This window comes from Delphinapterus leucas, unplaced genomic scaffold (genome assembly GCF_059928025.1).
Source record: "Delphinapterus leucas isolate spDelLeu-1000000601 "Yukka" unplaced genomic scaffold, BTC_Dleu_Yukka2 spDelLeu_asBTCV2_sq25, whole genome shotgun sequence".
NCBI classification, from domain to species: domain Eukaryota; kingdom Metazoa; phylum Chordata; class Mammalia; order Artiodactyla; family Monodontidae; genus Delphinapterus; species Delphinapterus leucas.
In genome coordinates this window covers 10,669,913-10,693,970 of record NW_028322234.1, presented here as the reverse complement: position 1 = coordinate 10,693,970, position 24,058 = coordinate 10,669,913, and the positions used below count along the sequence as shown (strand labels likewise).

The 24,058-nt window shown below is 54.7% G+C and overlaps 1 protein-coding gene and 1 long non-coding RNA gene across 6 annotated transcripts; one reads left to right on the top strand and one right to left on the bottom strand.

The window, feature by feature from the left end:
• Positions 1 to 65: 65 nt before the first annotated feature.
• On the bottom strand, positions 66 to 16,115 carry ADGRE5 (adhesion G protein-coupled receptor E5). Of its 4 annotated transcripts, XM_022558360.3 has the most exons (20): positions 15,869 to 16,115; positions 12,367 to 12,417; positions 12,026 to 12,145; positions 11,319 to 11,474; positions 7,871 to 8,002; positions 7,164 to 7,310; positions 6,544 to 6,693; positions 6,409 to 6,455; positions 6,203 to 6,280; positions 4,543 to 4,720; positions 4,352 to 4,459; positions 3,908 to 4,131; positions 3,138 to 3,317; positions 2,123 to 2,314; positions 1,626 to 1,852; positions 1,432 to 1,498; positions 1,206 to 1,297; positions 952 to 1,120; positions 760 to 864; positions 66 to 674 (listed from the first exon to the last, which is right to left on the bottom strand). In XM_022558360.3, exons 1-20 carry the CDS (start codon positions 15,897 to 15,899, stop codon positions 645 to 647), a joined length of 2,484 nt encoding a protein of 827 aa, XP_022414068.1. In that variant the 5' UTR covers positions 15,900 to 16,115; the 3' UTR covers positions 66 to 644. The 4 variants fall into 4 exon arrangements, with proteins under 4 accessions (XP_022414068.1, XP_022414070.1, XP_022414069.1 ...); XM_022558362.3 differs by lacking the exon at positions 7,164 to 7,310 and having other exon boundaries at positions 15,869 to 16,113; XM_022558361.3 differs by lacking the exon at positions 7,871 to 8,002 and having other exon boundaries at positions 15,869 to 16,113.
• On the top strand, positions 7,520 to 21,332 carry LOC111166552 (uncharacterized). 2 transcript variants are annotated; one of them, XR_016391488.1, is made up of 4 exons: positions 7,520 to 8,075; positions 11,881 to 12,165; positions 13,053 to 13,150; positions 16,397 to 21,332. It is a non-coding gene; the product is annotated as an uncharacterized LOC111166552 (long non-coding RNA). The 2 variants fall into 2 exon arrangements; XR_002642647.3 differs by having other exon boundaries at positions 7,521 to 8,075; positions 13,053 to 21,332.
• The last annotated feature ends 2,726 nt before the right edge of the window (positions 21,333 to 24,058 follow it).

The window sequence follows — 24,058 nt, the reverse complement described above, 5'->3', positions numbered from 1 at the left end:
CTCTCGGCACTTCGTGGAAAACCATGGGCCCGGTCTCCAAGCCCTTAGCCAGGAAGAAATGCCACTTTCTATGTCAAAGTGATATTTAATTTTAAGTGTCAACACTGAAAGGTTTATACAGATAAAAAACATTACACAGTATCCACAGCCTTCACATCAGTGAGAACCCTCTGCCCTGGGGGCAGATGGGCCTCTGTACCATGAGCCTTCGGCCCTGCCCTTTTCCCACCCCTGACCTCAGTCTTAGCTTAACCGGTGCTGAGCCCCAACACCCTGGCCTCTTGTTCTGTAGCAAAGACAGATGAGGGGGGAGGGCCAGGCTGGGCACAGGAGCCCTCAGTCTATCTGGGCCTTGTGTGCCAGGGCAAGGGGCTGCAGTCCTGGGCCAGCTTCTGCCCCTGCCCTGGGTCCTGGCTAGGGTGGAGCTGAGAGGCAGCCAGAAGCAGGCCCAGTAGGTCCGGCTCTCCACCCTGGCTGGGTATTCTGGAGTACGGTGCCAGGTGGCAGTTGTCACCCTCCTCTCCATGGTGCATATGGGGACCAGGGCAGGAGGGAGCAGAGCAGTGGGAGAGGAGAGGAGGTCTTCAGCATGTGGAGGAGCTGCGGAGGCCACGGGAGCCGCTGGCCCGGCCTGGACGGCGCCATCACATGCCAGACTCTGAGGGCCTGAGAGCCTGGAGAGAAAGGAGCCCCGTGAGAACTGACCCCAGGCCCAGGTGCCTTATGGCCTGCACCCCCGCTCCAAGGCTCAGCCCTTACCTGAGTCTGACTCTGGCTGGAGCCAGACCCAGAGGTGGATGTGGCGAACTCGGAGTACTTGTTCCCGGTGACCATGCAGGCCCACCTCCGGTACTCCTCCCTCACCTGTGGGGCACACGGTGCCAGGTGAGGGGAGGAGGGGGCCCCGGGACTAGGGTCCCAGCCCCGCCCGCAGCCCGGCCTGCAGCCCACCTTCTTGTTGAGGAGGCAGTACAGCACAAAGAGGAAGAGGCCCTGCAGGCTGTTGAGGATGCTGAAGGTGTAGCACAGCACCCAACTACGTTGGTCGAAGAGGAACAGGCCAAAGACCCAGGTGCAGCCCAACACAAAGAGCTGGGCGATGGCGGTGATGGTCAGCACCCTGTGGGGAGGTGTGCAGTTGCCGCGTAAGGTCCTCGCCTCACACACCCACTCCTGCCAGGCCCCTTCCCTGCCCCTGCTCTCACCTGGCCTTCTTTAGTTTCTTTATGTCCGGGTTGATTTCAGAAAACTTCTGAGTGAGCTTCCAGACAGTAATCACGAAGATGACAGCATTGCACTGGGTGGGGAGCACAGAATTCGGATTAGGGGGTGTCCTTGGAACTCACAGGGAGAAAGCCGGTGGAGCCGGCTCAGTGTGGAGCCAAGCACCTCAGGTTTCCACAGGTGTGGGGTGGGGAGTGAGGCAGTTACCAAAACGATGAAGGTCACAGGTCCCAGGAAGCTCCAGAGGAAGCCGTTGGCGTGGTCCAACCAGCAGCTGGGCGAGAAGGGAGGGGTCCGGTCAGCACCCAGTAAGCCCAGAGGGTGGGGTCACAGGCGAGCAGGGGCACTGTGTTTGGGTGCAGCCTCCACGCCCTGGCCCTCTCCCACCACCTCGCACTCACTACTGGGGGCGGCCGTAGCCCTGGCTCTTGATGGCTGCCGAGACGGCCACGATGAACAGCGGTACGCCGTAGCCGATCAGGCACAGCCAGCGCTTTCTCAGGCCTTGGCCTTGGAACACGCGCACCACGAGGAAGTAGAGCTCCACGCCCTCGAGGCTCATCCAGCAGAAGGCGGCCAGGAAGCAGTAGTGCAGCATCGCGGCCACCAGGCGGCAGCGCAGCCCAACCTGCGGGGCGGGGGCGGGACGGAGGGACGGAGGGACGGAGGGACGGAGGGGTGGGTGTCGTCAGCGATGGGCGGGCCCGACGCCGGATGGCAGGCGGAGTCAGGGCGTGGCCGTGCGGGGTTTAAAGCGGGCGAATGGGCGGGGCCCTGGGCTTCCCGGGCCAGACCACCGGACCCAGCTGGGAGTGGGCGGGGCTATTCCACTCAGGGCCCTCGCAGGTAGGTCTAGCGCTCAGGCGAGAGTGGGGCCTTCCACGGGGCGGGGCCTCACCTGGCCGCCTTCGTTCTCGATGCCCGCCAGGAAGATGGTAGAGCCCACGAAGAGGCAGATGCAGAGGTGCAGGTGCACCGTGGTGCGCGAGCCCTGGATGGGCTGCACCAGCAGGAAGGTGAGAATGCACAGCAGCAGGCAGACCAGCGACAAAGACAGTCCCACCTTGGTGATCAGGGCCAGCTTCCAGTCCTGGATGCAGGACGGGGTGGGCGGGACTCGATTAGTGCTCTGAGGCCTTCCTGCCCTCCTTGTGGGCCCCACCACCAACAGGCACCTGGGACCTGGCCTGTAGGACTCTGATCAGGTGGCTCATCTCCCCCCCACCTCTTCTGCCATCAACATCTGAGTAAACCTGCTGTGTCTCATCCTAAATACCGCCACCCGCACCCCCATGGGTGCAGCAGGGATCCCTAGTTCTTCCGGATGGGCTTCTCCACTACACACCCAGACAGCTCTACTGAGAAGGTCCCCAGTGAGGCCTCAATGGCTGCAACCTTCTTTCCCAACACTGATGAGCCCATCTCTCTGACCCTCATCTCTATCTCATCTCTTGCCCCTCCTACACCTGGCCACACCTATGAGCTCCTCAAAACCCACATTTTTGTCCTTCCTGGGCCTTGGGCCTGGACCACCAGCCTCCCCTACTCTGCCTGGCCCATTCCAGGTATTCACATGGCCCAGCGTATCTATGGATCCCTCTGAGGCCACATACAGAAAGTTGTGCTCCCTCAGGAGCTTTTAGGGATATTTAACAACTTGTTAGGGGGTGAGCAGTCAGAGGGGCACCGGCTGGAGCAGGGCCTGCAGTGCCAGGCCACTCTGTTTAGTTGCTGGGTCATGTGGAGGTCTGGGGGGGTCCCAGGGAAGGGGCTGGGAGGTGTGGTGTAGGGCCGCCTGGGCTGTGCAACCATACAGAATCAGGTGGACCGTACCCCCAAGAACCAGCTGCCTGTCTCACCGAAGCCAGCCGTGCCACCTGTGGGCTTTTGCGGATGGCCCCTGGTCTGCTCACCTCCACATCGTAGTGGGCCATGAGGATGGCAAAGCTGCTCAGATGATTGCATTGGCAGGTGGTGCTGCCATTCCCGCTGCCCAGCGTCTGGCAGCCCGAGGTGGCCCAGTACCCTCTCCTGTTGCTGTCACTCCTCCAGAAGGCGCAGATCAGCTCCTGCCTTGTCCCGGGCATCTCCCACTGTGAGCAGGTAGGGGCGGTGGTAGAGGTTAGCCTGGAGCCCACTCTTGGGTACTGGGCTTGGGTTGAACCCAAAGAGGGCTGTTTTTCATTTGGCATTTGTCTACTGAGCACCTACTGTGTGTGTCAGGCCAGGGGACACGGGAGTAAACAGGGCAGACACAAGTCCCTGTCCTTCTGGGGCTGACATACTACTGGGGGAGACAGACAGAAAATAATAAACCTAATAAATTTTCAATAAGTAAACTATATAGTGTGTTAGAAGGTGCTGAGTGCAAAAGAAAGAAAGAAAAGAGCAAAGGGGAAAGGTGGGGCGTGATTACAGATTGTAATTTAAAATAAGCAGGTCAGGGAAGGCCTAGAAAAGGAGGTGACATTTGAACAAAGACTGGAGACAGGTAAAGGACTGAGTCATGTGGAGGAAAGTTGTCCCAGGCAGAGGGCACAGCAAGTGCAAAGGCCCTGAGATACCTGTAAGGAAGGAGCAGAGTGGGTGGAAGTGGGGAAACAAAGGCTGCAGAGGGACCACGGTGACCTTGGCCATGGGGTGAGCAGTAGGGCTGAACCCCCCTCCCCACCCAAGGACTCACAGGGTGGGAGAAGGTGAAGGTGACCTTGGAGTTGAGTTTATCTGTGTTCGTGTTGCTCAGAAAGACCAAGTTGACGGCTGAAAGAAGCCTGAGCTGGGCGCTGCGGACAGGACTTTCGTAGATCTCTTCCAGCTCGGTTTGCTTCTCCAAGTCCAGGTCCAAAGAGGCGTTGGCCAGCAATTTCTGCATGTTCGGGCTGGAAAGGATTCCTACCACGGTGGGGCCTGGGGGACAGACACGCTGGCTACCTTCTGCTCTGCTTCCTTCTGTGCCCCATCCTCCCTCCTAAGATGTCTAATTCAGGCTCACCAGTCCACTGTGATGCCTGGAGTCCCTCCCCATGGGTCAGTTTTCAGTTGCTGTATATTCGGAATCTCACCCCTAGCCATATCCCAGCTTCTCCATCCCTCTCCCTCAGGTGCCCACTCCGGATCCTGCCATTACCGGACTTCTCGGCTCCAGCTGCCACGGCCCAGTCCAGCAGCATCCGTGCCTGGCTCTGGCCCACGGTGATGTTTCCATTCCCCTGCTCCTGGACCATCAGGGACAGCTCTGAGGGGACAGGGGGCAGTGATCAGGGGCTCTGGGTGTATGAGGGGGGCCCGGGGCTGGGGCGGAGCAGGACGGGGTCTCACCTGTGTCCCCAGGAGAATGGTAGATGAAGGAGCCTTCAGACATGGCTTTGGCCAGGGTCCTCAGGATTTGTTCGAGGCCTGAGAACAGGTAGGTGGCTGTGTGGTGCCTGGAAGACAGGTCCAAGGCCTCCAGGTCCCCTGGGGTTTTCAACAGGTCATCCAGTGACATGATGAGGTACTGTGGGTGTTGGGTGACATCTGCTGGGTCATTGCACCACAGGGGCTGCCTGAAGGACCCTGATCTCACCTCCCCTCACCCCACCCCCACAACTGGGGTACACACTGGAGAACCACCTGGGTTGCCTGGGGGACAGACACAGGGGAATCTTCAAGACACTGCAGTAGCCAGAAGACAAGTAAGGGGACTGAGTATATGCCTGTGTGCACGTATTATAACAACGACAGCGCTTAACATTTATCAGGCACAGGCCATTTTCTAAGTCTGCACTGCCCCAGAACAGTTGCCACGAGCCACAGGTGTCGCTTGAAATATGGCTCCACGTTGAAATGGTAATAGTTTGAATCTATTGGGTTATATGCAATTTTCACATTAATTTCACTTGTTTACTTTTACTCAAATTTATTCTTTACTTTTATATCTTATTTTATTATTTTTTATTTTTATTTTGCGGTACGTGGGCCTCTCACTGTTGTGGCCTCTCCCGTTACGGAGCACAGGCTCCAGACGTGCAGGCTCAGTGGCCGTGGCTCACGGGCCTAGCCGCTCCGCGGCATGTGGGATCTTCCCGGACCGGGGCGCGAACCTGTGTCCCCTGCATCGGCAGGCGGACTCTCAAACACTGTGCCACCAGGGAAGCCCTACTTTTATATTTTAAAAATGTAGCTACAGGAAAATTTTAAATGATACAAGGGGCTCACATGTTTCTCTCTCTCTCTCTTTTTTTAATACTTATTTATTTATTTTGGCTGCGCCGGGTCTTGGTTGCAGCACGTGGGATCTTTGTACGGCATGCGGCATCTTTAGTTGGGGCATGAGGACTCTTACTAGTTGCGGCATGCATGCGGGATCTCGTTCCTCAACCAGGGAACCCAGGCCCCCTGCATTGGGAGTGTGGAATGTTACCCACTGGACCACCAGGGAAGTTCCTCACATATTTCTCTTTTTAAAAGTTATTATTATTATTTTTTAGGGGCTCAATATTTCTACCAGGCTAAGGACATATGCCAAAACTTACGTATACTGCTTATACTGTGTGCCAGGCACTATTCTTTGAGCCTTACTTCTATTAGTTCATTTAAACCTTTTCACCACCTGTATGAAGCAGGCACCATTTATGAAGTGAGGAGACAGGCCCAGAGAGGGGGAGTCACTTGCCTGAGGTCACACAGCAGGAAGTGGCAGCGGGTAGGATGGGGTGTATTTGAACCTTGAGGCCTGGCTCCAGAGGTGAAATTCTCAACTGCTTCATTCTATTGCCATTATATCCCTCTCAAATGTGTGTGTGTGTGTGTGTGTGTGTGTGTGTGTACATTTTGGGGTGTGTATGTATGTCTGTGTTTGTACAATGTATATATATGGTGTGTGTGTATATTGTGCATACAGACACAGAGGCCCCTGCTTGGGCATCTCCACTCACACTGAAGCATCCTCCAGCCACCCCACACTGTCTTGGGGCTCCCCCCCAGGGCCTGCCCTTACCTGGATGGTTTCCTGAGGCAAGGCTGACTTGAAGTCTATGCTCATTTTCTGGACTCTTTCAAAGAAGCCAGAGAGACTCTGGAGAGAGAGGAGAGGAGGGGGGTCAGAGAACCTCATCCTGGATGGGGGAGCTTGGGGAAAATGGGTGGACAGGGTGAGCTGGGTGGAAGATTTCCTGTCTCCTGTTCCCTGCTGGGGCCACTCACCTGGCTCTTGATTTCAGGGGGTGCGGTCCAGGTGGGGAAGGAGATCTCTGCAGGGGACAGGACAGCAGTTCATTAGGTGTGAGAGTGTCTGTGCTTGTTGTAGGAGGGGGTCTGGGGTCAGGTCAGGACAGGTACCTTCGCAGGAGATGGTGCCCATTTGCTTATCCTGGAATCCGGGTTTGGGCACCCAGCCTTGGCGGCAGTGACACGTGTATGAACCCACGGTGTTGACGCAGATGGTGGAGTTGTGACACTGATGCTGCCCGGAGCTGCACTCATCCATATCTGGGGACACGAAGAAGGGGGTCTGGCTCTGTCCCAGCCCTGATGAATCCCCTCTCCTCTCTGTGCCCCTCTTTTTCCCATATTAGTGCCCCCTCCCACGCCCGGAGGTGATGCCACCTGGTGACTGCACATCATCGAACGGTGGACGCTGAGGTTATTTATGGGAAGTGTGCAGAGTTCTGACACATAGCAGGTGGGCCCCATACAGATAGGCAGGTTGTGAAAATACTGAAGAGTCTTCGTCTCAGTTATTAGCTGCTGCCTGGAGTCCCTGGGAGCTTTTCTCTTGGCACCCCAGCTCCTTCTCCAGGACCCCCAGATGTTTTGACATTTAGCCCCAAAAGAATTAATGCCTGGCACAGCAGGGCTCCCCCAGCATTCTTTCTGTTTGCTTTGGGTGGGTGCCACTGAATATGTGATCCGATGTTTTAAGTGTGGGTCTCCAAGAACATAGCATCTGAGCTCTGAACCTTCGCAGACAGTGTTGTTTGGGCTGCTGGGGGCCCCAGGAATTGGCTTCCAGCCTGGACGGCAGTGGCACTTATAGGTGCCCACGAGGTTGAAGCAGTGGCTGGAGTTGTGGCATGGGTTTCTCCCCGAGGTACATTCATTCACATCTGAGGACAAAGCCAGAGGGTCAGGCGCCCCCCACTTCCACTTCTCACTGTACCCGCTTATCACTGCCCAGCACCAAGGACCCCACTGTGATTGCACGTGCCATCACCTGGTGACCTTCAACTTCACCCTCAAAGCACCTTAAGGTAGCCTCCCTGCAAGATGGGCACGGCAGGGGCCATGGTCCCCACTTTATAGTAAAACCAGGAGGGAGACTGAGTCATGGGGTCTGGAAGTCCAGCCCTGGACTGAGGTTCCCCTTCCGGGAACAGGAAGTGACAGCTTCCTCTGCTCGAATGTGACAGATGAGGAAGGGGCGAGGTCTGGGGATGTTCACAGGGGCAGGGAGCTCCACAAGGGAACCCCAGGCCCAGAAGGCTCTGCCGCCTCCCTGGCCTGTGGTGGGACCTTTCGGGGAGGCGAATCCTTGGGCAGGGCCCCGGCAGGCCCTTGGCATTGCAGGAACCTGAGGCTCTTCTCCCTCCTCCTCAGGCTCCAGGGACCGCCTCGACTCCTTCTTCAGCTCCAGGCCAGCCTCACACTGTCTTCCCAGGGCCTCTACCTGTGCAATGTCTTGGGTCCTCCAGGTTGAGCTTCAAGCCAGGCGGGCACTGGCAGAGGTAGCTGCCCTGCGTGTTGATGCAGAGACTGCGGCCTTTACAGACTTTGGGTTTCTGCTGACATTCATCCACGTCTGCGAGGGAAAGGAGAGGATGATGGATGCCTGCAGCTGTGGACAGCCTTCTGGGCCCGCTCTCTCTCCCTCGGTGAGTGCGTCTTTTCTAATTCACATGGAGGCATCCTGTGCGTGAGCATGGTGGCCCAGATATTCTGTTGTCCAGATGTGGCCAGGAGTGACCCAAGTCCTCCCCTGTCTGCCGGCTCTGGCTCTCTCAGCCTCCCTGGGAAGCTCCCAGCTGTGGTGGGGACATCACAGCTGCTTGTGTCCCAGCCTAAGGATTTGGACAAAGGCCTGGGCGTGCCTTCCTGGGAACCGAGTGCAGGAGAAATGCTGTGTTCCCTGAGCAGGGAGGTCCCATCTTGGTTCCCGGTGATGGACTTTGTCCTGACTCCCCCAGAGTGAGTGCTGTCAGCTGAGTTCTCCTTGGATCCTGGTGACCCTGGCGGGACAGCACTCTCCTGTCCACGCTAACTCTGAGACTCCAGCTCCATGGAGATGCACCAAGACCCACGCCTGAGCCACGCCCCTCAAGGACGAGGCTTCTGGGCAGTGGCACAGAAAATGAGGGTGATGCCGGAAAGGCCAGGGCCACCTGGACAGTGGGCACCAGGCTGTGCTGGACAGTGGGGCTGATGTCTGGCCAGGCAGCCTTGGGCCTCTGAAGGTGCCTTTTTCTGATTCCCACGAAGGCATCGCCTAGATTGGCAGGAAGTGGTGAAAATCCACGTCTGAGCAAGGCCTGCAGTGGGCAATGGCTGGGTGGCTGGAGCAGGGAGCAGGTGTCATGCATGAAGGGTGGCAGGTGTTTCTGTCATCTTGGCCCTTGGCCTCTCACCTGGGACGTAGACCCGTGGACCCTGCTGAGTGGGGCTCAGCCTCCGTCTTCTGTCCCCAAGTGGTCTGGGTCATCGTGGGGCCTGGGTTGATCTCTTCAGTAGAGGGTCAGGCCAGGGGCAATGGTCCCTGATGACAACCTCTCCTGTCATCTGCTCCAGATGGGAGCCTCTTTGTTCATCTGATTCTTCCAGTGTGTTGGGGGCTCGATGTCACCCTGCCCACCCCTGACACAACGTCCTCCCAGGCCCCAGTCATCAGAGCTGCCTCAGGTCCGTGAACTGGAATTACTGGGGAGGGTCAGGGTGGAGCCTTGTGTGGGGAAATAGATGGAAGCTGAGTGGCTGAGAATTGGGGTCAGGGTGCCAGGAGGCATCTTTTCCAGGCAGGTTGCTGAGCCAGGGCAGGGCTGGCCAGGGACGGTGAATCTCCCTCCTTCCGCATTTCTGGACAGGGTCCCAGGGTCCACCATGGCCCAGGGGGTCTGAGAGGGCCCCAGAGGGGCAGGTCTCCTCCCAGCAGTCACTAAGAGCGGCGAAGAGGGCAGATATTGTGCTGGAACACACGGTGCTGTGACCTCATTGAGTATCTTGAATGCCAGCCACTCTTTTGTTTCATGCAAATAAGATGCCAGGTGGCCGGGGGGATGTTCCAAACATCTGGAAGTGACCCTCTGCAAAGGGTTCTGAGCCTTGGGGTTCAGAGAGGGTTGGGAGATGAGGTAGGTGCACAAGATGGCCCTCTGATGCCTGGAGAAAGTGGGATGAGGAACCCAGGGAGCAGCCCGTGTCTCCTGCCCGTAGCAGACCCCACGGCCAGGACACGGGCGGACACATCCTCAGGTGTGGCAAAGGTTGGAATGCTGAGGAAGGGGTGCACAGACAGTCCAGCTGAGCCATGCACAGAGCTAGGTCTTCAGGCAGCAAACTCTGGTCCAAACCAGCAGGCTGCTCTCTCGCAGTCACCCTCCTTGAGGTCCGTAGAGCTCCCTCTCACACCTCACTCTTGTTCATCCGTGTCTCTGCAGGGGCTCACAACAGTGGGTGGGTGGCACCCCCAGCCAAGGCACACTGAGTGGGCTCCAAGACCACCATGTACAGTTGTGCAGGTTGCTGACTGCACAAGGGTGTCCAGCCAAGGAGGCAAATGGGAGAGGAAAACCAGCTCACTCTCCATTCCCTAAACACACAGTATTCACCTTGGAGATGAGGGACATTTTTCCAGTTCACGTGAAGGCTCTGGCCAGGCCACATGTTTCATGCACAGCATACCCCCACAGAGGCCCCTGTGGACCAGCAGCACCTCCACATAGATGCAGGTCCTCTCTTCCCTCCCACCAGGGAGGCTCTGCCGCCCTCCCTCTGCAGGGCAGGAGGGAAGGCGCTGGGACCAAGGTAGCAGCAGGGTGGGCCTGTGGACCCTACTCAGAGTCCTCTGAATCCTGGGTTCAGCCTCTTCCTCACCTCCCACCTTCCCCTCCCCGTCCTCAGTATTCGTGTCTAATCCTCTCTCTGGACCCCTCTCTGGAGTCGTGGCTCCTGTCTGTCCACTGCTGGCCCCATCTGCCCCTTTCCCTGCCTGCCTGCCCCCTCTGGAAAGGGGGCAAAACCTGGTGATGTGTGGAGACCAGGCTCCTCCGGGGTCCCTGGTAAAGGGATGGACTGGGACAGCTGCTCGCGAGCACCCACCGTGGGGCACGAACCACAGGGATGCCCATCCTGGAAAGGGTACATTAAATCATAATCATTATAATTTAAAAACCCAACAGCCGTCACTGTTTTGTGTTTTGTGATCTCCTATACCTTCCTGGCAATTCTATGAGGTAATAAGCGCCATTGGTCACCCCCTTTTTACAGATGGGTAAACCGAGGCACAGAGAGGTGAAGTAACTTGTCCAAAATCACACAGTTAATAAAAGGCAAAGCTCCTTTTGTTTTTATCTGTAAAAGATAGAGACTCTAAAAAAACAAAACAGGGCTTCCCTGGTGGCACAGTGGTTGAGAGTCCACCTGCCGATGCAGGGGACACGGGTTCGTGCCCCGGTCCGGGAAGATCCCACATGCCGCGGAGCGGCTGGGCCCGTGAGCCATGGCCGCTGAGCCTGCGCGTCCGGAGCCTGTGCTCCGCAACGGGAGAGGCCACGGCAGTGAGAGGCCCGCGTACCGCAAAAAAACAAAAACAAAAACAAAAAAACCCATACACTCACAATAGTATCATCACATCCCACATGTTAACGGTGATTTCTGAATAAGTATCCTGGCCAGTGTCACACACACAGCTATCAGGTGGCAAAGCCAGGATCTGGGTCCCTGGCTCATGCCGCCCTGCCTCTCTGTGCAGGTGGGAAAGGCACAGGTACATCTGTCCCAACTCAGACCTGGGTGCTACACCTGTAACCAAAGCCCTGAGCCCTGGATGCTACAGGAGTGACACAGTATTGTGGTGGCCCCAAAGCTCGTGGATGGAGAAGTGGAAGATGCAGGGGCATTCTCACCTCGACACGTATTCCCACTCTCGTTCTTGAACAGTGTTGCCCCAGAGACAAGCTCATATCCTGGGCTGCACATGCAGTAATAGCCCCCTTCCGTGTTCTGGCAGTCTGCTAATTTTCCACAGGACACTGTCAAGGGTGGTCCGCACTCGTTGATGTCTGGAACACAGCAGGGCAAAGGGTCACCTCCCAAAGGCATGAGTTTGGTCAGGGCAGAGATCCCCATCCCCTACCTGGCTCCCCAGCACTGGTCCTGATGGCTAATCAGTGTCTTTTTAGAAAGAATTAGACTCTCAGGCAATACTGCTGAGGCTGGGCTGCGGCTGGAGCAAGCCATTCCTGAAGCTTGTGCGATCAGCTCTGCTCTTCTTGGCCCTCTGGCCGGCACCCCAGATTGGGACACAGTGGGAAGTGCTGAAGTGGGGGGTGGGTGGAAGCTCTGCACCCCCCTCCTCAGTCCTGAAAGGGCAAACTGAGGCACAGACTCCAGACTCCTGGAGACCCAGCTCCTCTCTCTCCAGGAGGCCATGTTTATTCATGTCTCATCTCTCCACCTCTCTCATAGGTTTTCCTTTCTCTTTTTTCTGTCCTTGATGATGGTCCTGAGGAGAAAGGCTGAAGCCCCCAACCAACACCCATGTCCCCCCACGGGCATTGGACTGTACCCCACAATCTCTGCCTGTCCCTCCATCACCCCCAAGCCTCTGTACCATCACAGCTGCCGAAGATGTCGGTGAAGATCTCCTCAGATGAAGAACTGAATCCCGGAGCGCAGCGGCAGGAGTTACCATGGACACATGAGGAGTTTGCAGGGCACCGCCCAGCACAGGCTGTGGGGATGGAGACCTTGGTCAGAACGTGAGGGCTGAGTCAGGGGCTGGGGAGGGGGGCAGGATCATCTCCATAAGAAGGGGTGTTGGGGAGGCATGACCCTGGCCTTCCCCCTGCAACAGGCCTCTCTCCTGTTTGGGCTGAGGGGGGGGGTGGGTGAGGGTCTAGGGCCCCTTCCCCAGGCTCCGGCTGTGGACTGAGTTGCTCCCAGCAGACTCACCCATGGTGCTCTGGGACCCAGCTTCCGACAGAGTCAGCAAGACACACAGCACTGGAACAGAGAAGGGGAGGGTCAAGGGGGTCACCAGAGCAGGGAAGGGCAGATGCAATGCTAAGAGAGAAGCAACTGTGGAAAGGGGGCTGTTGGCCCCTCCCAGGCTTGGGCTCTGTCCGTTGCTCAAGGAGAGAGTGAGTACGTGGCACCTCCCAGATATCGGACACCCATGGCCAGAGGCTCTGCCACCTGTCCCCTGGAGGTGGGTTTCAGAAACTGAGGGATGGAGAAGGGGCCCAAGCACCGAGGGGGTCCTGGCTCCCGCGGACCTGTGGGCTCTGTCGGCAACAGTTCGGTAAACAGACTGGAGCCTGGCAGCCACAGTTCAACTTCTGGACTGTGGTCAGGTTACCTCATCTCTCAGAGCCTCAGCTTCCCCTTCTGTAGAATGGGGATGGTGACGGGACCCATTTCCTAGAGTAGTATGAGAAGTAAGCCTCCGAATATCACCTGCTGTGTCAAAGTGTTTACTGTCGTCAACGTTTCTTTTCTTTTTGAAAAAAACTTATATGGGATTATAGTTGATCTACAATGTTGTGTTAATTTCAGGCGTACAGCAAAGTGATTCAGTTACACATAAACATATATTCATTCTTTTTTTCTTTTTTTTTTTTTTTGGCTGCACCGCGAAGAATGTGGAATCTTAGTTCCCCGACCAGGGATCGAACCCACGCCCCCTGAAGTGGAAGCTCAGAATCTTAACCACTGGACCGCCCGGGAAGTCCTACATGTATTCATTCTTTTTCAGATTCTTTTCTCATAGAGGTTATCGCAGAATATTGAGTAGAGTTCCCCGTGCAATGTTTCTCTGTGTAAGAATGAGGAGGTTGGAGGAAAAGGACTGGGTGTTTTCTCAGATCCGCCCCACCCCCGAATCTAAGTTCCTCCAGCCCACACACCCGTCCTTGGGGACGAAGGTGCATGCACACCACGCCCACAATATCTGTTAGCCCTGATGGCTGTCTTGAGACCCAGTGGTGACATTTCACCCTAGCCTCCCCTGCACACAGGAAGATGGTGTGGGCTCACGTTGGGGGTGACAACGTGACAGGTACAGCCTCCTCCCCGGCTGTACCTGCTGCTCAGGGGCACCCCACTCTCGGGGCCTCCTCAGGTCATCAGGGGCTTTAGAGATGGGGATCTCCTCACGGTTCACCAGAGACAGACAGACAAGAAGACAGAGATGGAGAGAAAACAGAGATGAGAGAGAGGGAGAAAGAAACAGAGACAGAGAGATGAGGAGAGACAGATGGAGAGAAACAGAAGTTAAGACAGTGATAGAGAGGGACAGAGAAACAGGACACTCAGAGAGAGACAGAAATGGCAGAGATTGGACAGGGAGACACAGATATGGAGATTGAGAGCAAGATAGAGAAAAACAATTAGAAAGGGGGTGGGATGGAAACAGAGGGAAAGGGAGTGAGGGGGTGAGGGCAGCTCAGCAACAGGTGGAGGCATGGGGAGGGCTTGGGGGAGGCGTCCAGTCCCTGCCCACGTGGGAATGCCGGGGAGGCAGTGCAGACCCCAACAATCCAGGGAGACCCAAAAGGGGCGGTGGGCGGAGGGATGGGGGCCGGGAGGAAGGGCAGGCATGAGTCACTTCCTGGGCCAAGGGAACGGATGACTCATAGCTCGTTGCCTTTGGAGGGAGCTCCCAGGGGAATTCTGGGGTCCATCATCATGCGTGAAGCTTGCGGGGCTGTCAGGGGTGCAGGCTGGAGGGTCCCCCGACCACTCAGCCCCTCGGTCCAAACTTGATACCCCTCAGGCTGGCGGTGGGCAAGAGTCCCTCCCAGAAGCTCTCCCAGCCAGGGTAAACTGAGGCTGGAATGTCCTTCCTCTCCCTCGTGCGATGATTTCTCTCGTCCTCCTCTCTGGTCACCGGGCTTGGCTACTTTCCCCCTTGGCTGGGGCTCAGTTCCTCTTTGCATGACACACCACAAAATGGCCTTCCCTGGTAGGATGGGACCTGGGCTGATTTGTCCCCAGCTCCCAAAGTCCCCAGTAGCAACTTTCACGTTCACAACTGCCCTGTTTGTGTCCATTCTGCAGATGGACAGACTGAGGCTTGAAGCCCAGAAAAAGATTCAGGAAGAATCTGGTGAACAGAGGAGCTTGGAAAAGGTGGAATTGATGGGGTCAAGGTCCCCAGATGCTGCAGGGGGATGGGACGGTTGTTTTGTGCCCTGTGACCTCTGCCTAGGCTGGGCACTGCTCCCCCACCACGGAGGCTCTTGGGCCAGGACTTCTCCATCTGGGTCCTTGGAAGTCGCCCAAACAGGAGCTGGGAGTGGAGCGGCTGGTCATCTGCTCCCAGTCCCATCTGGTTTGCATCCCCCCCGCCGAGCCCTGAGGCGTAAGATTCCTGGGGTGGGGATGGGGCAGTCATCCTCTCCTTGATCCTCCTGCTAAGGACCCCCCAGTCTACCCCCCAGACCAGCCAGTGAAATAATAATAATAATAAATACTGTTTACTTAATTCTGTGAACCAGGAATAGTTTGCATACGAACTCAGTTAACCTTTAACACAGCCCTATAAAGTGAAGACCAGTCTTGCCACATTTTACAGATGTGGAAAGTGAGATTCAGGGGCTGCGAGATCTGGCTCCGGTGACACACCGCCCCCCCATCAGGTGTGCCCCACACAGATTCCAGTTTCTTGCTTCCCAGTCTGGGAGCCACTGGGCTCACGCCTGCCATCCCGGGCCAGCACAGGGAAGCCCGTCCCTGTGGCCTGGGCAAGCTCTGGTTGGTACCCCAAATGCCATTTCTTCATTCTCTTTGTTGCTTGGTTGCCCTGGCAACCAGCTGCCCACCATAACCGGTAGAGCCACCCTGGGTGGGGCGGGAAGGGAGGCCCTGGGGAAGTCGCAGCAAAAGTCAAGTTCAAACCGTCCACTGGCAAAGTCCTTTCCACCCACAGCTGAGTCCAAGCTGGGCCCAGGGGAGCCAGAATGAGGGTCTCTGGGGCTGCCCCATGCCACCGAGACAGTGGGGGACAGGTTGGGGGTACCCCCTCAATGGGGAGGTCCCACCCCAACCCCCCAGCCCTCCAGCCCCGCAGCGCTCCCCTATGCCCGGCTGTCTTCAGGAGTCCCAGCACTCGCTTTTTTCCCCTCTCCTTCCCCAAACCTGTTTCCCCGCTTTGGGAGCAGCCCCCAGAGTGGCTCCAGTAGAGAGCTCAGAGATTTCTCTGGGAGAGGGGGCAGGCTCTTAGAGCAACCTGAGGGATCCTGCCACGGCTTGGGGGTGCTGGGCACTACCAGCCCCTCTCCCCATGTGCCCTCAGCCCCTGCCTGACCATGTGGCTTCCTCCGGGCCTGGCCCCAGAGCTGCCAACCGCACTTTGCGTTTCTCCCCGGGGAAGACGGGGCCGGAGCACCACATGGTGCTGTCAGGGGCTCCCTTGCTGCCTGCCCCCCACCCCACGGGGCCGCAAAATTCTCACCGTGAAAGACAACGCTGTGGGGGCCTCCCATGGTCTAAGCTGCCCGCAGGGGAAGCAGAAGTTAGGGCAGGGCTTCTCTGTGTCTCCAGGCTGGGCAGCTGTGCAGGCTTCCCCAAGGCCCGCCAGCCCTTTATAAAGGCGGGGCAGCCACTGGCCCAGGGCCCTCCCTGGAGCTGGCAGGGCAGCTGAAAACCAACAGGAAAGTGCAGTGAAAACACAGACCCAGGGGCGCTGTGTGTTGTGCGCGTGGGCACACACACACACTCACACACACTCAAACGTGGCATAGAGGCACAAGCTGCCCGTTGAGTGTCTGAACTCTCTGGCCCCTGTGTACTCGGGTTGGCTGATCCCAGGGGCAAGGAGGAAGTCTTGCCTTGTCTGGCATTGAGGTTGGGGAGGAGCCACGTCAGAAATAATAGCTCAGGGCACCCACGTTGGGGGACCACCCTGTGCTCGCTGCCTCGTCGTGCTGAGTCTCCAGGGCCAGCCTCTGAGCTAACAGGACCTTCCTCCTCTGTTTTCCAGATGAAGAAACTGAGACACAGAGGCCAGAGTCCAAAGAAGAGCTGGGGGAGGGGCACAAAGGGGCGCTCACGGATGCCAGGCTGATGCCAAGAAGAGAAACTGCGGGATCTTGGGGCCACCATGCTCCTGGAGCTGGCCTTTCTGGGTCAGCGTTTCACCTGGTAGGAAACTTATATTTTGGGCATTCCTGGGCGCTACACTAATCAACAGAGAATCACGTGATAGGAGAGTTGTTTCCTTTTCAAATAAGTCATATGACTGGTTGATCTCGAGCCTTCTGATCATTTGTTTTAAAAAACACTATTATTTAGAAAGCACTTAATCTGAGACAGGCCTGATTTGCCTAGAGTTATCTCTTTATCTATTTTAACTCATTTACTCCTCGAAATACCTTCGAGGCAGGTGTTGCTATGATTCCCATTTTGCAGAAGGGGGAAACTGAGGTGCAGGTAACAAGTGGCTAAGCAGAGATCCACAGGTAGGCAGTTCAGTCCCCAGGTCCCTGCAATGAGCCCAAGGTCCAGGAGAAAGTCTCTGTTGGGTGCTAACACCATGGTGGCCCTGAGGTTTATCCAGCTAGAATCCATGGTTTATGTTCCTTGTGTTCTTATTTATTTGTAAATTTACAGGCTATTTGAGGCAATGAGAAGGGTTTCCCAATCAGGACATCAATATAAAGATTCTTTTTTAAATGAATGGATTCCAGGATGCAACAGCTTAGAAAATTAAATAAAATATTAAGTACATAATAGTTTAAAAGGTTAGGATTGCAGTCATGGAAAAAAAAGGTCACTCATGGCCAGAGGCAGAGAAGCATTATCCCAGGGATGGTGGAGCACCCCCAGTCCTAAAATTTACCCCTTCCTGCTCTTCCTGTCCCTTTGACCTGGACAGGGCATGGAAAGGGGTCCCATCAGGGTAACTGAGGTCTCTCTGTGCCTCAGTTTCCTCAGGGGGAGGGGAGTGGACATGGGAGGAGACTGGGAGGGGAGGGGACCAGACAAGGCCCAAGGTGGATTTTTGGCTTTTTTCCCTTAGAGCTGGAAATTCCAGGGCTGGACATGCCCCCACCTCCCCCTACCACAGGCCCACAGGTCTGACAGCTGGTGCTTGAAAAAGCTGGGGGGTAGGGGTTCCAGCCTGGGGCAACCACTGCCCAAGGGTTGCAATCATGCCTTCTCCTCCCCCAGGGATGTGTCTTGGGCCCTTGGAGCAGGTCTAACCATCCTGGGACTCAGTTTTCCTTTCTGGTGAATTGGATTTTAATTCCTGCCTACTGGCCTCACAGAGCAGGGTAAGGAAGGAACCAGTGATATAGGAGAGAAGGACTGGGGAAGGCACGAAGAGGGACATCCCCCCCACCCCACCCCCCACTCCTTTCCCCTCCAAGTGGCCCAAGGGTGCCTGGGAACACCTGAGTCAGATCTCATCCCTCCTCTGCTCAGGTACCCTCCATGGCTCCCACCTCACTCAGAGTCAAACCCCAAGTCCTTCCTCGGCCCATAAGGCCCGGCCTGCTCTGCTGTCACCTCCCTGCCCTCACCTCCTCCCACTCTCTCCTCGGTAGCTTGGCTACAGTTTTCCTTATGGAAAACACCAGGCATGGGGTGACCTCAGGGCCTTTGCACAGGCTGTTCCCTCTGCCTGGAGCACTCTTACCCAGACAACTAGATAACCTCATGGCTCGCTCCCTCCTCTCCTTCATGTTTTTGCCCAAACGTTCCCTGACCAAACCCCCACCCCCCGTCCCCATGTCATAAATGTAATCCTCCGAATATTCCCTACTTTCTCAGTTCTCTGTAGCCCTTCACCATCCCCCATCACGAAATTTACCTACTTAATTTGTTTACTGTCTGCCCCCCACCCCCCCCTAGACTGTCATCCTGGAGGACAGGACTTTGGTCCATTTGTTTCTCTGTAGAACCAGAGCAAAGCCTGCACCCAGTAGGGCTGCATAATTAGTAATACTACCCTCCACTGAAGGAAGCCCACTACAGGCTTCATTATCTTGCCCCTGCTGAGGTGTCACAGTGTTTCTCCCCCTTTCCTCTGCCCTGAAGTTCCAGCCCCAAAGCCCTGGACAATCTCGACACCTCTGTTCCACAACAGTGTGAGGTAGGGACATGCATCCCTGTTTTTCAGATGGGAAACCAGCACCTGGGGGGTTGGGCCACTGGCCTGAGATTCCTCAGCTAGGAAGTAGCAGATCCAGGACTAGTCAGCCAATCATAATGATAGTATTATTTATTATATTATATTTTTATTTTTATAGCTGCCATGGTAACACATCATCACAGTGGATGACAGTATTCACCCAGCGCCCACTGTATGCCTGGCTGCCCTCTAATCATTTTGCAGGGATTGAACTCACTTATCTTCCCAGTAGTCTAGAAGGCAGGTGCTGTGATTTCCATTTGGCAGATGGGGAAACTGAGGTACAGAGTAGTAAAATGACATGCACAGTCACAGGGCACCACCATCTCATATCAGAGGTCCTGGGCAAACCCAGTCTCTTCCTCTTTTTATTTTTTTTAAAATCTATTTAGCAATAAATGAGAGTGGTGCTGTGGGAGATCGCGTACCTTTTTTTTTTTTTTTTTTGGCCTTGCCTCATGGCTTATGGGACCTTAGTTCCCCGACCAAGGAGCGAACCCATGCCCCCTGCAGTGGAAGGATGGAGTCCTAACCACTGGACTGCCAGAGAATTCCCTATGTTTTGGACTGTGTGGTCTTGGGCGGGTGATGTGGCCTCTCTGGGCCTCAGTTTCCCCATCTGTGAAATGGTCAGAACCTCGCAGCAGGGCTGGTGAAGATCATAAGAGAGTGAGTGGATGGCAGGGATGTAGCTGAGAATAGACACTCAGTGAACTACAGCAGTGGCTCTTAGGATGATACCCTTTTCTTTGCTGTCCTCTGCGGTGGGGAGGGAGACGAGGGGACCCCAGTGTCCTGCCCCCTGGCTTCTTGTGCCATCAGCCCATGTCCAGCACCCTCGCAAGCCCAGGCTGAGAGAGGGGGTCAGATGGGGTCTTCGGGTAGAGGGGGCATAACAGGAAGCCCCCTGGAAGGGAGACAATGGCAGAGGAAGGGGCCGGGCCAGCCCCCACACGGATGAGCCCAGCTGCTGGCTCCAGGAGGACGGCACAGCTATTGTGAGGCCAGACAGCTGTCCCTGCGCCAGGAAACCCCATGGAGTGAGGGAAGGGGGTGGGAGGCCAGAGACTGATGGCCTTCAACCTGGGGAAAGGCCCAACAATGGGCCCATTGTCTCCTCCTGCAGGCTGGACACCTGGGTTCCCTTGAGCCCAGGCCTCTCAGTCTCCAGGGGCTGGGGCTATGGGGGTCTCAGGGGCGCTTTGTACCCCATTTGAATGGGGGATAGAGGAAGATGTGGAGGAGCAGCCCAAAGCCAATGAGAAGTGAAGCACGAAGCTGTGATGCCTTAGAGGGCTGCGTTTAGGGCCAAGGACGGGGCACAGGGTCCCAGCGCCCTGTTCCACCTCCTCCCTCACCCCAAACTGACTGAGGTAAGAAAAGTAGGTTGAGCTATCACCTCTGTGTTCTCAGCTTCTAGGAAATGAAGGCCTTCAGGAAATTGTTAAGGGCACCCTCAAACCCTAAACAAACCCCAGCACCTAGCAACCCACTTCCCCTTCCCCATCAGCATTGAACTCACTGGTGGCCCCAAGGAAGTGGGCAGTGACATGGGCTGGGGGGCGGGGTGGGGCTATAAATAGCTGGTTTATAAGCAGCTGTAGGGCCAACAGGGCAGCCGATGGCCTCAGGTCGGAGAGGGCTCCTCAGGGGTAGCCAGACCCCAAAGTGTCCCAACTTTACCCCAACTCCCAGCGATCCCCAAGATTTGGGGAAGTAAGAGGGAACAGGGAGGCGAGTTGCTTAAAAGGAGCAACACCAATGATTCTTTAAAGGTAGCACATTAACAAGATGGCCGTTAAGACTTTAACAGAACGTTCATGTTTCCTCGGTAGCAACTGGAGAAACAGTGGAATATTACACGGCTGTGAAAAAGAACCCCAGGGGTCAGCTGCCAGATGGCTGGGTCCTGGCAACACACTCCTTTCTTCATTTTAAAAATTGGATGCAGTGCAAAAATCTTAATTTGCTGCTGGACAGGTCTCGTAGTAGAATCTTTATCCACCCCCCCGCCAGCTTTATTGAGGTGTAACTGACAAATAAAATTGTAATATATTTAAAGCCTGTGATATGATGATTTGATCATAGTCGAATCTTGAGCAAAAAAGATGTCCCCAAAGCCCATCTGAAAGCCACCCGAGTCATAAAGCTCAGACAGAGAAATTGATACAAGATAAGTTTTCAGCATACCAACATGTCTAAGAAAACTTAAAAAAATAAAGGAGTGGGACTTCCCTGGAGGCACAGTGGATAAGACTTCGCGCTCCCAGTGCAGGGGACCTGGGTTCGATCCCTGGTCAGGGAACTAGATCCCACATGCGTGCCACCACTGAGAGTTCACAAGCAACCACTAAGAAGCTGGCGAGCCGCAACTAAGGAGCCCTGGAGCCGCAACTAAGGAGCCTGCCTGCCGCAACTAAGACCCGGTGCAACCAAATAAATAAATATTAAAAATAAATAAATAAAAATGCAAGTGATTATTATAAAAATAAATAAAGGAGTGAGAAAATAAGAAACAGAATTCAGGGTGGTGGCGGGAGGGGGCAGGGCCATCTCCCACTTCTTGTTGAGGGCTTGTGGGTATACCTTATGGAATTAAAAAAAATTAATGAGTAAAGTAAAGTGGGTCATGGATAGACCCATGGTCATGAGAATGACATATCATCAATTCTGTGAACCAGGCCCTGCAAACAATATTTTGAAATTTTAAAATATCTAAAGGCTTTAACGAGAAGCATTTAGAGGAAGCAAAAGAAAGACAGCCGGAGGTGGCCAGAGGTGGGGAGGCACAGCTGGGGAAGGGGAGCAGCTGGGGGGTGGTGGGTGCTGGTGGGCTGTAGGGGTGGGAGAGGGGGGAACTGGCAGCCGCCAACAGGAAGGTCTGCAGTCCTGAGCTGGGGACAGTGTACAAGTCTCACTGCCGTTTCCACCTCTTTCTCACAGCTCTTGGCTTATTCCCCATTCTGCAAGGGCTTCTGGGCGCCGCAGGCTGGGAGCCGACAATGCCCCGTGAGGGTGGACTCCGGCCTCCCAGGGCCACTGCAAGGGAGTCCTGGAATGTGGGGTGAGGCGGAGTAGGAAGGTGGTTTAGGCTAAGTGCCCTCGTCAATTTCTCCCCATGACTCATTTTCTCCATCTGGGCCTCCACCTCACGGGTTTCCAGGGTTATGGACTATGAGACCACAGATGCTGCTGATGGTCATGACCAGTCCTGGAAAGAAGTGCTGTGTTCTGGGCAGGGACTTTGGGACTCCAGTCTTTGAGGAGTCTTTGAGGACTCCAGTCTTCTCTCAGATGGGGGTCTGCTTTCAACAGCTCTGGCAAACAGTCTGGCAATTCCTCAAAAAGTCAAACATAGAGTTACCTTATGAGCTAGCACTTCCACTTTTAGGTCGATACCTGGTAAAATTGAAAACAGGAACTCCAACACACACTTGGACACCCACATTCGTAGCAGTGTGTTTAGAGACTGCCAAAGGACGGAAACAACCCAAGGGTCCACGGATGGATGAACGGATAAACAAACTGTGGTCCAGGGACTTCCCTGATGGCGCAGTGGTTAAGACTCCGCATTCCCAACGCAGGGGGCTGGGGTTCGATCCCTGGTCAGGGAACTAGATCCCACATGCGTGCCATAACTAAGAGTTCACGTGCCACATCTAAGGAGCCTGCGTGCCGCAACTAAGATCTGGCGCCACCAAATAAATAAATAACGTGGTCCATCCACACGATGGAACATTATTCAGCCATAAAGAAGAATGAAGTTCTGATACATGCTACAAGATGGATAGAGGTGGAAGTTGCACAACATCGTTGAATATACTAAATGCCACTGGGTTGTTCACTTTTAAATGGTTTATTTTATGTCACGTGAATCTCACCCCAATTTCAAAAAATCCTGAGCTGGTCACGGCAGTGTTCCCCCAACCCCACCATGGGTATCTCTCCTGTCACAACTTCTCCTTTGTGGCTCATAGGTCTCCCCTCATTTCATCTTTCCACTGCCCTGAGATGAATTAGGCATTACGTTCCCCCTTTTACAGATCTGACAGTCATGCATTCACTCAACAAACTTAGCATGCCAGGCTATGTTATTGCATACTGTTCTAGGTACTGGGGGCGTGCAGGTGTGAACAAGCCAAACCCAAATCTCTGCCTTGTGGGGCTGACATTTCATCACAGGAGAGGACTGTGAACATGATAAATAAGAAATTACGGAGAATGTTAGGAATGGGAACATTACGCAGGTTAGTGAAAGGGGGTGTGTGCTGGGGGGTTGCTGAACTAAATAGGGTGGTCAGGGAAGGCCTCTCGGAGATGATAGTTGAGGAAACACCTGAAGGACGTGAGGAGGGAGGAGCCATGGAGATCTGGGGAAGAGACGTCCAGACAGAGGGAACAGCCTGTGCAAAGGCCCTGAGGCTGGTGTGGAAGAGCAAGGAGGCCTGTGTGGCTGAAGCCAAGTGACTAGGCGGGGAGAGAAATAGGAGAGAAGTCCAGGGAGATCATGGGGTGATATTGTGTGCAGCAGCTATAAAGCCAGAGGTGACATTTAAAATATTTTTAACACCTAGCAAGGTGTGGAAGCTGACCAGCGAGAAAAGTGTTAGCCCTATGTGGGTTTTTTCCTATTCCCCTAATCTCTGAGGGCCTCCTCTGAGTGCCTGCGGGGACCAGAATCCTCCACTTGTTTGATCCATTGTTCATTGTCCGCATCACTCCAGTGCACCTGCTGCGGTCAAGGCTGTGTCCCCTGTACCTTTAACAGCACCTGGTCCACAGCTGTGCTCAATAATGATTGCGTGGGACTTCCTTGGTGGCACAGTGGTTAAGAATCCGTCTGCCAATGCAGGGCACAAGGGTTCGATCCCTGGTCGGGGAAGATCCCCATGCCGCGGAGCAACTAAGCCCATGCGCCACAACTACTGAAGCCCGCGCCTTCTAGGGCCCGTGCTCCGCAACAAGAGAAGCCACAGCAATGAGAAGCCCATGCAGTACAACAAAGACCCAAGGTAGCAAAAAATAAATTAAAAAAAAAAAATGGTTGCATGGATGATAGTCAAAGTCTGAGTTTATTGTAGTTATATCTTTGACACTTTTCTTTTTTTCTTTCTTTTTTTAAAAGTGAAGTATAGTTGATTTACAATGTTGTGTTAGTTTCAGGTGTACAGCAAAGTGATTCAGATATATATATATATATATATATTCTTTTTCAGATTCTTTTCCCATATAGATTATTATAAAATATTGAGTATAGTTCCCTGTGCTATACAGTAGGTCCTGTTGTTTACCTATTTTACATATAGTAGTGTGTATATGTTAATCCCAAACTCCTAATTTATCTCTCTCCCCGCCTTTCCCCTTTGGTAACCATAACCTTGTTTTCTATGTCTGTGGGTCTATCTCAGTTTTGTAAAAAAGTTCATTTTTATCATTTTTTTTTTAGATTCTACATATAAGCGATGTCATATGATATTTGCCTTTCTCTGTCTGCCTTATTTCTCTTAG

Bases quoted from the DNA above. Each gene is read 5' to 3' on its own strand.
- ADGRE5 (XM_022558360.3), bottom strand. From the start codon at position 15,899: ATGGGAGGCCCCCACAGCGTTGTCTTTCACG. The intron at 6,456-6,543 runs GTACCTGTCCTG...TGTCCCCTGCAG, and splicing joins GGGCACCATCTCCTGCGAAG to AGATCTCCTTCCCCACCTGG. The intron at 3,318-3,907 runs GTGAGTCCTTGG...ACCTGCTCACAG, and splicing joins CCTTCACCTTCTCCCACCCT to TGGGAGATGCCCGGGACAAG.